This window comes from Saccopteryx leptura, chromosome 1, assembly GCF_036850995.1.
Source record: "Saccopteryx leptura isolate mSacLep1 chromosome 1, mSacLep1_pri_phased_curated, whole genome shotgun sequence".
NCBI classification, from domain to species: domain Eukaryota; kingdom Metazoa; phylum Chordata; class Mammalia; order Chiroptera; family Emballonuridae; genus Saccopteryx; species Saccopteryx leptura.
The window spans coordinates 6930732-6944091 of NC_089503.1; the positions used below are offsets into that span (position 1 = coordinate 6930732).

The window sequence follows — 13360 nt, forward strand, 5'->3', positions numbered from 1 at the left end:
GTTTCCATTGGTCGTGGTAGACGTCCGTCTGACACTATCCCGCCCCAATACGGAAGCGGTGGGTTACTAGGGATCCGACAGCGGGTGGGTCCAGGCCATGGGGCAGCCCTGGGCTGTGGGGAGCAAGGAGGGGGTGCCCGCGCGGTTGCCCCTCCTGCTCACCGCGCTTTGGGCCGCGGCGGTGGGTCTGGAGCTGGCCTACGTGCTGGTGCTGGGTCCCGGGCCACCCCCGCTAGGACCCTTGGCCCGGGCCTTACAGCTGGCGCTGGCCGCCTTCCAGCTACTTAACCTGCTGGGCAACGTGGGGCTTTTCCTGCGCTCAGATCCCAGCATCCGGGGCGTGATGCTGGCCGGCCGCGGTCTGGGCCAGGGCTGGGCGTGAGTGGGGCGCGGGATCCGGCTGGGAAGCGGGAGCCTTGGACAGGGGGAGGTACCCTAGGACCAGAAGATGTTAGAACTGGATTACTATAGGATGTGCTTGTTAGAGCCAGAGAACCCCTTTAAAACCTCGGTTGGGAGAGCCAGAAGGAGTTTCATTCATTCACTCGTAAATGCTTACTGAGCACCTAGTATGTGCGAAGTAGAGTTCCAGGCCCTGGCGGTACAGTAAAACAGGTTCCTGACCTCCTGGAGCTGATTTCAGTGGGAGAAGGGGCAGATGATGAACTACAGACATAATAAATAAGCAAATTATATAGAATGATATGGAAATAAAAAGTAGAGCAGGGTAGGAGGGGTGCAAGTTGCAGTTTTAAATGGGGGGGGGGGTCAAGGTAGGCCTCATTGAGAAGGTGGCGTTTAAGCAAAGGCTTGAAGAAGGTACAGGAGTTAGCTATGTGGGAATCTGGGGGAAGAGTGTTCCAGGCAGAGGGAACAGACAACATAAAGGCTCCAAGGCAGTTATGTGCTTAGCATGTTCTTGAAACAGCAAGAAAACCAGTGTGGCTAACATGGAGTGAGAAGCAGGGAGGAGAGAAGTTAGACATGTAAAGACCTAGTAGGACATTGTAGGCTTTGCTTTTTACCAGAAGTGAGATGGAGGCCCATTGGCGGGTTTTTTCTTTTGTTTTTTGTTTGTTTATTTGTTTGTTTTTGGGTTTTTTTTGTATTTTGGAACCGGGAGGCAGTCAGACAGACTCCTGCATGCGCCCTGACCGGGATCCACCCGGCATGCCCACCAGGGGGCGATGCTCTGCCCATCTGGGGCGTCACTCTGTTGCAACCAGAGCCATTCTAGCGCCTGAGGCAGAGGCCACAGAGCCATCCTCAGCACCCGGGCCAACTTTTGCTCCAATGGAGCCTTGGCTGCGGGAGGGGAAGAGAGAGACAGAGAGGAAGGAGAGGGGGAGGGGTGGAGAAGCAGATGGGCGCTTCTCCTGTGTGCCCTGGCCGGGAATCGAACCCGGGGCTCCTGCACGCCAGGCCGACGCTCTACCACTGAGCAAACCGGCCATGGCTTCATTGGCGGGTTTTGAGCACAGGAGGGACATGACTTAGATTTTTAAAAACTTTTTAAAAAAATATTAATTTTAAAGAGGGAGGAAAGAGAGAGAGAGAAACAGGAACATCGATCTGTTCCTATATGTGCTGACCAGGCATCGAACTGGCAACTTTTGTGCTTGGGTCAGCATACTATCAACTGAGCCAGGGCAGACATGACTTAGATTTTTAAGGATCAGTCTAGCCCAGGGGTTGGGAACCATTTTGGCTGAGATAGCCATAAACGCCACATATTTTAAAATGTAATTTTGTGGCCTGACCAGGCGGTGGCGCAGTGGATAGATCGTCGGACTAGGATGCAGAGGACCCAGGTTTGAGGCCCTGAGGTCGCCAGCTTGAGCGCGGGCTCATCTGGTTTGAGCAAAATCCCACCAACTTGAACCCAAGGTCGCTGGCTCCAGCAAGGGGTTACTCGATCTGCTGAAGGCCCATGGTCAAGGCACATATGAGAAAGCAATCAATGAACAACTAAGGTGTTGCAACGCACAATGAAAAACTAATGATTGATGCTTCTCATCTCTCTCCATTCCTGTCTGTCTGTCCCTGTCTATCCCTCTCTCTGACTCACCCTCTGTCTCTGTAAAAAATAAATAAAAAAAAACAAGTAATTTTGTGAGAGCTATACAACAGCCTGTGTACGTTAGGCATTATCCAATCAAAATTTGGTGTTGTCCCGGACGACAGCTGTGATGGGCTTCAGCCACCCACAACCGTGAACATGAGCGGTAGGAAATGAATGGATTGTAATACATGAGAATGTTTTATATTTTTAACATTATTATTTTTTTTATTAAAGATTTGTCACCTGACCAGGCGGTGGCGCAGTGGATAGAGCGTCGAACTGGGATGCCAAGGACCCAGGTTCGAGACCCCGAGGTCGCCAGCTTGAGCGCGGGCTCATCTGGTTTGAGCAAAAGCTCACCAGCTTGGACCCAAGGTCGCTGGCTCAAGCAAGGGGTTACTCAGTCTGCTGAAGGCCCCCCCGCAGTCAAGGCACATATGAGAAAGCAATCAATGAACAACTAAGGTGTCTCAATGTGCAACAAAAACTAATGATCGATGCTTCTCATCTCTCTGTTCCTGTCTGTCTGTCTCTGTCTATTCCTCTCTCTGACTCTCTGTCTCTGTAAAAAAAAAAAAAAAAGATACTAAATATAGTTATAAATAGTGTATGCTACATAGTGGGGTGGGGGCTAAACTGTGCAAAATTAAAGTGTTTGTATTAAAAAAAAAAGATTTGTCTGTGAGCCAGATGCAGCCATCAAAAGAGCCACATCTGACTCATGAGCCATAGTTCCCGACCCCTGGTCTAGCCACTGGGGTGAGACTACACTAGGAAGGAACAAAGGTAAAATCAGGAAAACCAGTCAAGAGATTGTTGCTGTAATCCAGGGGATAGTTCATGGTGAATTGGACAAGTGGTCACTGTGGAGGAAGTGAGAAATTTGGTCCTGGATGTTAGGTGCCAGAGAAAGGCCTCAGCAATAAGGATCAGAGCTGGAAGTGACCTCAGTCAGAGCTGGAAGTGATCTCAGACCTACAGTGCTAGAACAGTCAGGGCCTGGGAAGTGGTGTTCAGCTGCATTTCCCTATGAAGAACTGGAGGCTTAGTGAAGGCAGCCTCTGCTTCCCCAGGATGGGCTCACGGGCTTGAGACAGGGCTGCTGGGGGAGCTGATCCTGCGGTTCCTTCTTTGCAGTTACTGCTACCAGTGCCAGAGCCAGGTGCCACCACGCAGCGGGCACTGCTCTGCCTGCCGCATCTGCATCCTGCGTCGGGACCACCACTGCCGCCTGTTGGGCCGCTGCGTGGGCTTTCACAACTACCGTCCCTTCCTGTGCCTGCTGCTCCATGCTGCAGGCGTCCTGCTCCATGTCTCTGTGCTGCTGGGCCCTGCCGTGGCCGCTCTCCTGCAAGCCCACACTCCCCTCCACTCCGCAGCTCTCCTCCTGCTGCCCTGGCTCATGCTGCTTACAGGTGGGAGCCTGCGAGGCCTCCCCAGAGAGGCGGAAGCCCTCGCAGTGGGACATTCTGGTGGGAGAAGGGACTCTTGGCAGTATCGTGGGGACCTAGTCCCGGTGTCATTTGTGGGGGGTGAGGAACAACCTGGTATTCAACTGGGTATGCAGTATGGTAAAGTACAGTGCCTGAGCACAGGTATGGCAGTCTGCCTGGGAGAATCGGGGGAGGGTTAGGAGGTGGCAGAGGAGAGACAAGTGGAAGGTCACTGGGGGAGTATTCTAATGAGGATGTTCTGAGCGAGGGCTTGGTTGTTGGGCAGGGAGCAGTGAAGGAAATTTGATGGGAATTGTGAGAATTAAGGCTAGCACATTAGGTTAGGACTGGGTGGTGGAGGCCTTGAATGCTGGCATGAGATGTCCGTTACGTGACTGGGCAGTGGGGAGCTAGCGGAAGTGATAGGCTGGGGAAAGTTGGAGGAGAGTTGGACCGGGAGGCTGATTGAGCCAGGTTTGGGAGGATGCATTTATTCCTCTTTCCCGCCACCCAAGATTAAAGCCCCGCTGATCTTTTATACTCTTTATCACCCACAAAATGCTCTGGACTTTCTTTCCCCGGACTCTTTCCTCCTGACCTCTCTACCCACAGTCCCTTCTGTGACCTTGTCCTGCACTTGCTAAACTCCCTGACCATTCTGAGTAGTTGTGTCTTTCCATTGTATCCAAACTCAGCTCTGTCCCAAGGTCCCCCTCTCTGCAACCTGGGGAGAGGCCTCAGGAGACCCAGTGTGGTTGTCAGTGTCATCTTCGCCCACACTGGCTTCCTGAGCAGCCCTCCTTGATGATCCCCTGAGTCCACTGAGCCTCAAGCCCTCCAGCGGCACCTGCGACACCCACCTCCCTGTGGTCATCCATGGCCTCTCATTCACCGCCGTCAGTCCCTGAAGACTTGGGCTCCAGGACCCAGTCTCTCTCAGCCCTGGGCCCTGTTGAAATCATGGTGTCTGAAGTCGGGGCAAACAACCGATTCAGTGCCCCGCTCACTCAGCTTCTTCACCTTCTTCTCCACTTTACTTCCTTCCCCTACTCCCATGTCCGCTCCCCAGACCTTGTCAGAATACAAAGTGTGTTAACTTCCCAGTCACCATCAGTCGCCCCTCTCTGCTCCTCCCCCTTCTTCTTCTCTTCATCTCTCTCTTTGACTGCACAGTACCCGCTCTGTTCGCTTCTGGCCCTCACCTTTCTGTCCATCAGTCCCTTCCCCGCCCCCATGTCCAGTTTGGAGCCCTCATTCCCACCATTCTCCTGCCAACATCTCAAACCTCTTTGCTCCGTCTTCCTTTCCTGTGGCTTCCCTGTGTTGGCCCCTGGCTGCCAGGCACTGCCAGAGATGCGTGGTACTTCATGGCAGGTTGGGACGTGCTCTGTTCATGGCCATGGACCTCAGCAGGCCCTCCACTGTGCCTGGCGGTCCTAGTTTCTTGTAAGCTTGCTTCCCTTGATGACTGCAGTCCAAACCTTCCCACTCTCCTGTCTTCTCAGTCCCCATTTCCTGACAGTGCATCACAGAGATGAGACATCAGCTGGTACCTTCAGAATGGTCCTGTCCACAGACCTCTAAGCCAGGCTGACTGTCCCCAGCTTCTCAGAGGCCTCACACTGTGGGCTAGCCGTCCCTCCTGTCACCCCAGGCTCCCCCTGCTGGCCGCCTCTGCTCATGGACTCTCACCCATTCCTCCGCCTGTTCCAAACCAGCTTCGGCCTGCACCACTCCTCTGAGACTGCCACAGTCCCCGGGGCTCTGTCTCCACAAAACCTTTTGAATTTTCTTGCTTCATGCACGAGACCTTTCAGCCTCAAAACTGCTGACCTCTAGCTTCCTTGAAGGGCTCGCAACCCTGGTGTCACCGACAGCCTGTACTTTGGGTTTCCTCCTTCCTTTCCGACTTCCCTTTCTCTTCTTTATCTGGTTCCTAAGAGTCTCCTTTTGAAGCCCCATTCTCATCTCTCTCTACATACCTGGGGTAGGGGTGGAGGTGGGGGTTGACTCCAAACTGCCTGTGTACCAACTACCCACCCATCTGTCCAGCCTGAGCTTCCAGAACCATCCACTCACCTGTCACGCAGGCAGCTCTCCATTCCTGCCTTAGAACCTTCAAGCAGAATGTTTTCTTCCTCTTCACCGAGCAAATACTTCCTTAACCTTCAGGCACCACCTAGAATGTCGCTTCGTCAGAGTGCCAGATGACGTCTATTTCCCTTAGCCTCTTAGTGAGTTTGCACGGCATCTCCCCGCACAGGTTCTTTATTGAAGTAAAATCCACATAATATGAACTTAATCATTTTAGCCCTTTCCAGATGCACAGTTCAGTGGCATTTAGTACATTCACAATATTGCACAACCATCACCACTAATTCCAGAATGTTTTAATCACCCCACGAAGAAGCCCATAGGTACCCATTAAGCAGTCACTCCCCCATTCCTCCCAAGTCCCCCCAGCCCCTGTCAACCACTGGATCATTCTCTCTATGGATTTGCCCATTTGGGATAGTTCATATAAATGGCATTCTACCATATGTAACCTTTTGTGTCTGGCTTCTTTCAGCATAATGTATCATGGCATCTTGTAGTTCTCAGTAAAACAGATACTTAATCACTTCCTGTGGGCCAGGATGGTATACAGTGCTCTGCTTTTTCATGGTAACACACGGCAGAGCTGTGAGTCACTGAGAAGGGACCTCTTGCATGTCTGTGAGCTCCCCGAGGTCAGAGGTGCTGCCATCTACCATTCGTTCTGAAGTTTGCGGTGCCTAGTGGCACCAGAGATGCTCACAAGTTTGTGATACATGAAGGAAAGGCATGTGTGAGCCAGGGGACTGTGTCTGCCTAGTTCACTGGTGTGTCCCCATCACTCAGCAGGGGCAGGCCAGGAGCAGGGCCTTAGTGTTTGCTGGGGGGACGGGAGAGGGAGAGCTCTGCTTCATGGTGGATAGTTGGGATGGAAGGAGGGCGGGAGCCGGGCTCTACGGACTGGGCCTTCTGCTGCCCCTGACTCTTTGCTCTCTCCTCACAGGCAGAGTGTCTCTGGCCCAGTTCGCGCTGGCCTTCGTGACCGACACGTGCGTGGCGGGCGCGCTGTTGTGCGGGGCCGGGCTGCTCTTCCACGGGACGCTGCTGCTCCGAGGTCAGACCACATGGGAGTGGGCGCGGGGCCAGCATACTTATGACCTCGGCCTCTGCCACAACCTGCAGGCAGCCCTGGGGCCCCGCTGGATCCTCGTCTGGCTCTGGCCCTTCCTGACCTCGCCCCTGCCCGGGGACGGGATCACCTTCCAGACCACAGCTGGTGTGGGACATATGACCTCCTGACTCCAGGGAGAGCCAGAGCGGTGCAGGGAGGGAGGAGCAGGAGAGGGGGCTCATTGCTTATCTCAGGCCCAACCCCAGCCTCAGGATGGGAGGCAGGTTGGTATTTAACGCCTGCTTTCAGCAGCTCCAGCCCCATCCTTGGCCTTGCCCCTGCCCAGCTTGGACTCCTAGTATCCAGGGCGTGGCCCTGCGATTCTGCCTCTTTCAGTGACCCCCTGGTGCACTCGAGGTTTTGACAAGGGCTGCTCAGCCAGCCTCGCTGCCCCTTTGCCAGGTTAATAAAGTGCCCACTTGGTTCTTGGATTCCCTCCATCCTTGTGGGTTTCTGGTCCCTCACTGTTGCCCAGCTGCTGTTTCTGGTTTCTCTGATTGTCACATCTGGGGACCACAGAATGGCTGAGGCTGTGAAATGGGGCTAAGTGAAAGTCTACAGATGTGCTTGGGTGGGAGCATCCTCTAGTGACATGGTAGGCTTCAGTCAAGAACCCTCAAAGAATCCCACCCTTCTGGCACACCCTGCCCGTGCCCACCAAGGTTTGAGCTGCTAGGACTTTTGTTTTTCCAAAGGGCATGCTCCATTGCTATTTTTTATCTGTGTTAGGAACGTGGTGTGCCTGGCACTATGCTGTACATAAGCATTGGCAGACTGCCGATTTCCTCCTTTGCTTTACCCCTCCTCCAAAATATCTTTTCTTGTTGTTTTTTAATTAAAACTGAGATGTAAGAAAATATTTTAAAATAAAGAGAAGCGCCCTGGCCGGTTGGCTCAGTGGTAGAGCATCGGCCTGGCGTGCAGAAGTCCCGGGTTTGATTCCTGGCCAGGGCACACAGGAGAAGCGCCCATCTGCTTCTCCACCCCTCCCCCTTTCCTTCCTCTCTGTCTCTCTCTTCCCCTCCTGCAGCGAGGCTCCATTGGAGCAAAGATGGCCCGGGCGCTGGGGATGGCTCCTTGGCCTCTGCCCCAGGCGCTAGAGTGGCTCTGGTCGCGACAGAGCGACGCCCCGGAGGGGCAGAGCATCGCCCCCTGGTGGGTGTGCTGGGTGGATCCCGGTCAGGCGCATGCGGGAGTCTCTGTCTATCCCCGTTTCCAGCTTCAGAAAAATACTAAATAAATAAATAAATAAATAAATAAATAGAAGCAGCACCCTCCCACCCCGACTGTGCTGTCACTGTTGTGCCCCTCTCTGGTAGGACACACTGCTGTCTTAATCATCCCTGGCTTGGCTTTGTAATTTTATTACGTTTGTACTGGTTTTGCATGCTTTTGAATTTGATATAAATGGAACCATACTGTGCTTCTTTTGTGACTTGGTTTTTCACTCACTATTAAGTTTTTGAGATTTGTCCAAATTAATGTGTGCAGCTACTGTAGGCATTCCTTTTCCTTGCTGTGTAGTGACCCTTTGAGTATACCAGTTTATTTTTCTATATTGTCCCACTGGTCACTATATCTAGCCCTGTGTATGATCCCTTAAGATCTATTATTGGTCCTTACGTTTCTATATAGATTTTAGAATCAGCTTGTCAAGTTCCACCAGTAAAAAACCCTTTGAGATTATGAAGGAACCCACTGGATCTATAGATCAATTTGGGGAAAATCAACATTTACGTGAAATTGAATTTTCCAGTTAATTCCTTTTTTTTTTTTTTTTTTTGTATTTTTTATATTTTTCTGAAGCTGGAAACGGGGAGGCAGTCAGACAGACTCCTGCATGCGCCCTACTGGGATCCACCCGGCACACCCACCAGGGGGCGATGCTCTGCCCATCCGGGGCGTCGCTCTGTCGCAACCAGAGCCACTCTAGCGCCTGGGGCAGAGGCCAAGGAGCCATCCCCAGCGCCCGGGCCATCTTTTGCTCCAATGGAGCCTTGGCTGCGGGAGGGGAAGAGAGAGACAGAGAGGAAGGAGAGGGGGAGGGGTGGAGAAGCAGATGGGCGCTTCTCCTGTGTGCCCTGGCCGGGAATCGAACCCAGGACTTCCGCACGCCAGGCCGACGCTCTACCGCCGAGCCAACCGGCCAGGGCCCCAGTTAATTCCATTTTGAACTGACAGCAGACACTGTATGATTTCTAATTTTTTTCCTTCTTTTTCCAAGTGAGAGAGACTCCTGCGTGTACCCAACCGGTTTCACCCAGCAAGCCCACCAGGGGACAAATGCTCTGCCCATCTAGGGTGTTGCTCTGTTGCTCAGCAGCCAAGCTCTTCTTAGCACCTCAGGCGGAAGCCATGGAGCCATCCTCAGCACCCACAGCCAACTTGCTCCAACAGAGCCATGGCTGCAGAAGAGGAAGAGAGAGGATGGGAGGGATAGGGGTGGAGAAGCAGATGATTGCTTCTCCTATGTCCCCTGGCTAGGAATTGAACCTGGGACATCCACATGCTGGGCCAACGCTCTACCACTGAGCCAACCAGCCAGGGCCTGTATGATTTCTATTTGATTAAGTTTATTAAGGTGTTTCCTATGGCTCAGAATGTGGTCTATCTTGGTAAATGTACCATGTGAGCTTCAGAAAAAAAGTGTATCCTGCCCTTGCTGAAATAGTCTACAGATGTCAGTTATATCTAGCTGATTGATGGTATTGTTAAGCTCAACTATGTCATTGAAAAGACACCATAATTAAAGATTGAACAGAGAACAAAGTGAGTTGAGAATTAAAATAATAGTATTTTTTTTTAATTTTTATTTATTTTAGAGACAGAGCAAGAGTCAGAGAGAGGAATAGCCAGGGACGGACAGACAGGAACGGAAAGAGATGAGAAGCATCAATCATCAGTTTTTCGTTGCAACACCTTAGTTGTTCATTGCTTTCTCATATGTGCCTTGACCGTGCGCCTTCAGCAGACTAACCCCTTGCTCTAGTCAGCGACCTTGGGTCCAAGCTGGTGAGCTTTTTGCTCACACCAGATGAGCCCACACTCAAGCTGGCGACCTCGGGGTCTCAAACCTGGGTACTTCCGCATCCCAGTCCGACGCTCTACCCACTGCGCCACCGCCTGGTCAGGCTAAAATAATAGTATTTTTAAAACAATTTCAGAGTGCTTGCTTCAGCAGCACATGTACAAAACTGGAATAATAGAGATTAATTAGTGTGGCCCCTGTACAAGGATGACACGCAAATTCGTGAAACATTCCATAAAAAAATAAAAATAAGCCTGACCTGTGATGACGCAGTGGATAAAGTGTCAACCTGGAATGCTGAGGTCGCCGGTTCAAAACCCCAGGCTTGCCTGGTCAAGGCACATATGGGAGTTGATGCTTCCTGCTCCTCCCCCCTTTCTCTCTCTCTCTCTCTCTCAAATAAATAAATAAATAAAAAATAAAAAGATAAAAATAATTTCAGAGAAGATCTGAAAAATTAAAAAAATTTCTCAAAAAAACAGTAGGAGAGAAGAACGAAGAAAGCTGGAGGGTTTCCAGATGCTGGGCTTACCCAGGAGCCCAGAGAAAACGGGAGGAAATGTGCCAGAACGGAAGGCCGGCCGTCTCCACCCACACACAGATAACACAGTGAGGTCTTCTACAGCACGGGACTTCTCAACAGCCTTGCCAATATAAAAATACAAGGGAGCACTGCTTAAAAATGATTTTTCTCTCAGGAAAATGATTTTTACCTTCAAATTTTATGGCCCAAACTATCACATGTATGAATAGCATAAAGAAAATTTCAGACAAACTGCTTTATAAAATGTTAACTCTAGTGACTTTTTAAAGAAGGCACCTGTGGACATGCATTTTCAAATGAGGGCTAACAGAACGATGGGGGAGGCAGACAAGGGCCCAGGAGCCGGGGTCCTGCCCAGCCCACGGCAGCAGGAATCCCAGGAGGGCTCAGCAGCTCAACACCCCCCACCCCACCCCACCTCAAGGGATGGAGGCCCATGTGCAGAAGAAGGGCTCAGACCAAGTGAGGGAAGAATTAGCAACTGATTCACATAGAAAACTAAGCAAATGAAAAAAATGGTAATTATGAAATCCATGAAAAAGAAGTACCCCAAAAGTAATTTAATGATAGCCCAATTTTTGGCTCACAGTGAATAACTTTCACACTAATATAAACTGTAATCCAAAAAGTGAATATCGATTTACCTAAAAGCTGGAGAGCAAAGGAGGGGGCAGGTGCTGTCACAGAAGAGCTGAAGCCTTGTCTGTCGGGTATGACAGGCGGCCGACAGATCATGTCACTAGTTGATAAATTAAACAAGCCTAGTTTAAGCATATTACAAAAATACTATAAATAGCTGAGATAACTGAAAATGTAGCAGGAGAGCAATACTGGGGAATGAGGACAGGCTCTTTCTTCTTCTAAAGTGTCTAATTCCATAGTACTAAGTAGGTACGTTTTTAGATATGTTTTTCAGACACCAGTACCCTGGAGTCCTAACTAGTGAGGGCGCTAGGTACCGTGCACTCTTTCTTGCTTCCCATTGCCTTACGTCACTGTCCAATGCACCAAAGTCCGTGCATTTCTTAGTACTAGTACTGGGCTCACATACTATATGTGCATGTTAGGTGCTGGGCATAGGGGCAGCGTCCCTGCTTCCATCATCATGAACAGCTATGGAGAGAACCCAGAGCAGACTTTTTTGTTCTGAGTTCACACAGCTCATCACTTGACCGGGGGTGAAAGGGACTGTAAGGTCACCTGGCTCAACATAACCTGCACAGCAATAGCCCAGCTCCGGTGACAGCTCAAGTGACAAAGGGCTCACTGGAGGCACTTCCTTCTCTGACAAGCTGTCTCAGAAAGCTCGTCAGGGTAAGTTGAAGTCTCTCTGGCTGACAGCGACACTCCCTCTGTCTTTCCATTTCCAGGCTAAACCTCCTGCTTGTTCCAGTGGTGCCTCAGTTGGTTCGGTCTGGAAACATCTCACTGCACTGACCCACCCGGTCTGCATCGCGCGTGGCCTGGCCATGCAGAGGATGGGGAGGGGCGCTTTTTGGTTTAGACCCCTTGCTTCCCTTAGCCTGTCCCCAGAATGCATCCTTTAAGGGGAACAGAGGGTGGCTGTGGGCAGTGTCAGCCTAGCCCCTTACTGTGTCTTGGGTACAGAGGCTGTTGCCTGGCAGTGACAGCTTGGGGCCGTTGACGTCAAGGGTAGATGCTCTGCAGTTATTCCTGTCAAGTGTCCCCTTTTCTGGAGCCAACTCCATTTCCTCTAGAGGGGCTGCTAAGCTCAGAGGATGTTCGAGCTGAACCTGGTCAAACTGCTGCATTTTACACAGGGGGAAACGGAAGTCCCCAGGGACTCGGTTACTTCCCACGAGCTGAGTTGTCGCCGCACACCAGGGTGCGTCTGCTCAGAGAGGGGAAGGTATAGTGACCCCCAGGGTGCTGTGAGGTGGGCCAGGCAGACTGGCCAGGGCTCCAAGATATGTGGGCTGTGACTGTGGGTCTCTGGCCCGTGGTCCAAACATGTGCCTTTGTTTGGTCTTCTACCTCGCTCAAGCCTCTGGTCTGTACCTTTCTGGTTAATTCTCACAATATGGCCTCTGCCAGGTGAAACTTACACTAACATGACTGCTCTTTGCTCCAGGGCACAGAAGCGCCTCTCACTTGGAAGTTCTAGGCTTCTGCCTCCAGTGCCACCGCCCCAGGGCCCTGGCTATGCCCCTGCTCCGTCCCCCAGTGCCCTTTCCGCTCTGTCCAGCTGAGCCTCCCTCTCCTGGGTGTTCGTCCTGGGCCCGAGCATCCCGGTCAGAAGCAGGGGCCGTGTGGTCTTCAGGAGCCTGGCAGGGGCTGGGGCTGCTGGCTCCTGCATGGGCACCCTATGTCCCCTTCACGGAACATCACAGGCCTGAGACCTCGTCTGTGCCCAAGACTTCAGAAAAGTGGCAGTTGTTCTCTGGGCCTCTGCTCAGCTCATGCAGGGAGATCAGGGCATGGGGTTTGCTTCAGGCTGAACTGGCAGCAGCCAACCCTTGGGATCTCCAGGGAGCCATGGGGGGCTCAGTCTCCAAGAAAAGCCTCTGGTTGTCCTGGGCCAGGTCCTCGCCAACTCGGGCCTGGGCCAGCAGCAACGTGAACGATGTGCCTAAGGGGAGCAGCGGAGAAGGCTGGGCCTGCGCCCCTCCGTCCACCTCAACCGCTTCAGGGCTCTTCCTTCAGGGCTCTTCCTCCAGACCAGGCTGTGGTTTCTGGAGGCCAGTGTGGACGGCGGAGGAGCAGCAGGAGCCAGGGGGCTACTGCCTGCATCCTCCCGGGCAGAGGAGCTGCACCTTCTAGGTACTCCCTGACCAGGGCTACAGGCCACCCAGTGGTCGGGTGCTGAGAAAGGGGAGCTTAGGAGGGGCGAGGGAAGCTGTCACCCCAGTACCCTGCTGTGCAGGGAGTGGGCTGGTCCACGTAAGGACAGCTCAGCGGGAGGGGCTGAATCTTCCTGGTCCGGACTCCACAGGGGCTTCAACACCAGCCCCGGTGTCAGGCAGTCACCAGTCCCTCGCTCACAGGCATGTTGATATGGGCACTCAGCAGGGGTGCACTCTGGCCTTCTCGAAGCACCAGCACCTACGGAGCAGGCGCCCATGGCAGT

At 52.3% G+C, this 13360-nt stretch overlaps 2 protein-coding genes and 1 non-coding gene across 6 annotated transcripts in view; 2 read left to right on the plus strand and 1 right to left on the minus strand.

Annotated features, from left to right (window-relative positions):
* ZDHHC24 (zinc finger DHHC-type containing 24) overlaps positions 1–13360 on the plus strand; it is a 22977-nt gene continuing 9617 nt past the window's right edge. Inside the window, exons 1-4 of one of the 3 annotated variants that reach the window (XM_066356953.1) lie at positions 1–378; positions 3200–3477; positions 6533–6643; positions 8925–9480. In XM_066356953.1, the coding sequence (XP_066213050.1) occupies positions 98–378; positions 3200–3477; positions 6533–6643; positions 8925–9184 (930 nt within the window). In that variant the 5' untranslated portion in view covers positions 1–97 and the 3' untranslated portion in view covers positions 9185–9480. Of the gene's footprint in view, positions 379–3199; positions 3478–6532; positions 7141–8924; positions 9481–13360 lie in introns of those variants that run through there. The other 2 variants (XM_066357113.1, XM_066357033.1) reach the window with 2 other exon arrangements.
* On the plus strand, positions 9866–9970 carry LOC136390325 (U6 spliceosomal RNA). The gene has a single exon (XR_010748732.1). It is a non-coding gene; the product is annotated as a U6 spliceosomal RNA (small nuclear RNA).
* Positions 10818–13360, minus strand: part of BBS1 (Bardet-Biedl syndrome 1) — a 19149-nt gene continuing 16606 nt past the window's right edge. For both annotated transcript variants that reach the window (XM_066351633.1, XM_066351565.1), the window contains exon 17: positions 10818–13335. In XM_066351633.1, coding sequence (XP_066207730.1) covers positions 13249–13335 — 87 coding nt within the window. In that variant the 3' untranslated portion in view covers positions 10818–13248. The remainder of the gene's footprint in view (positions 13336–13360) is intronic.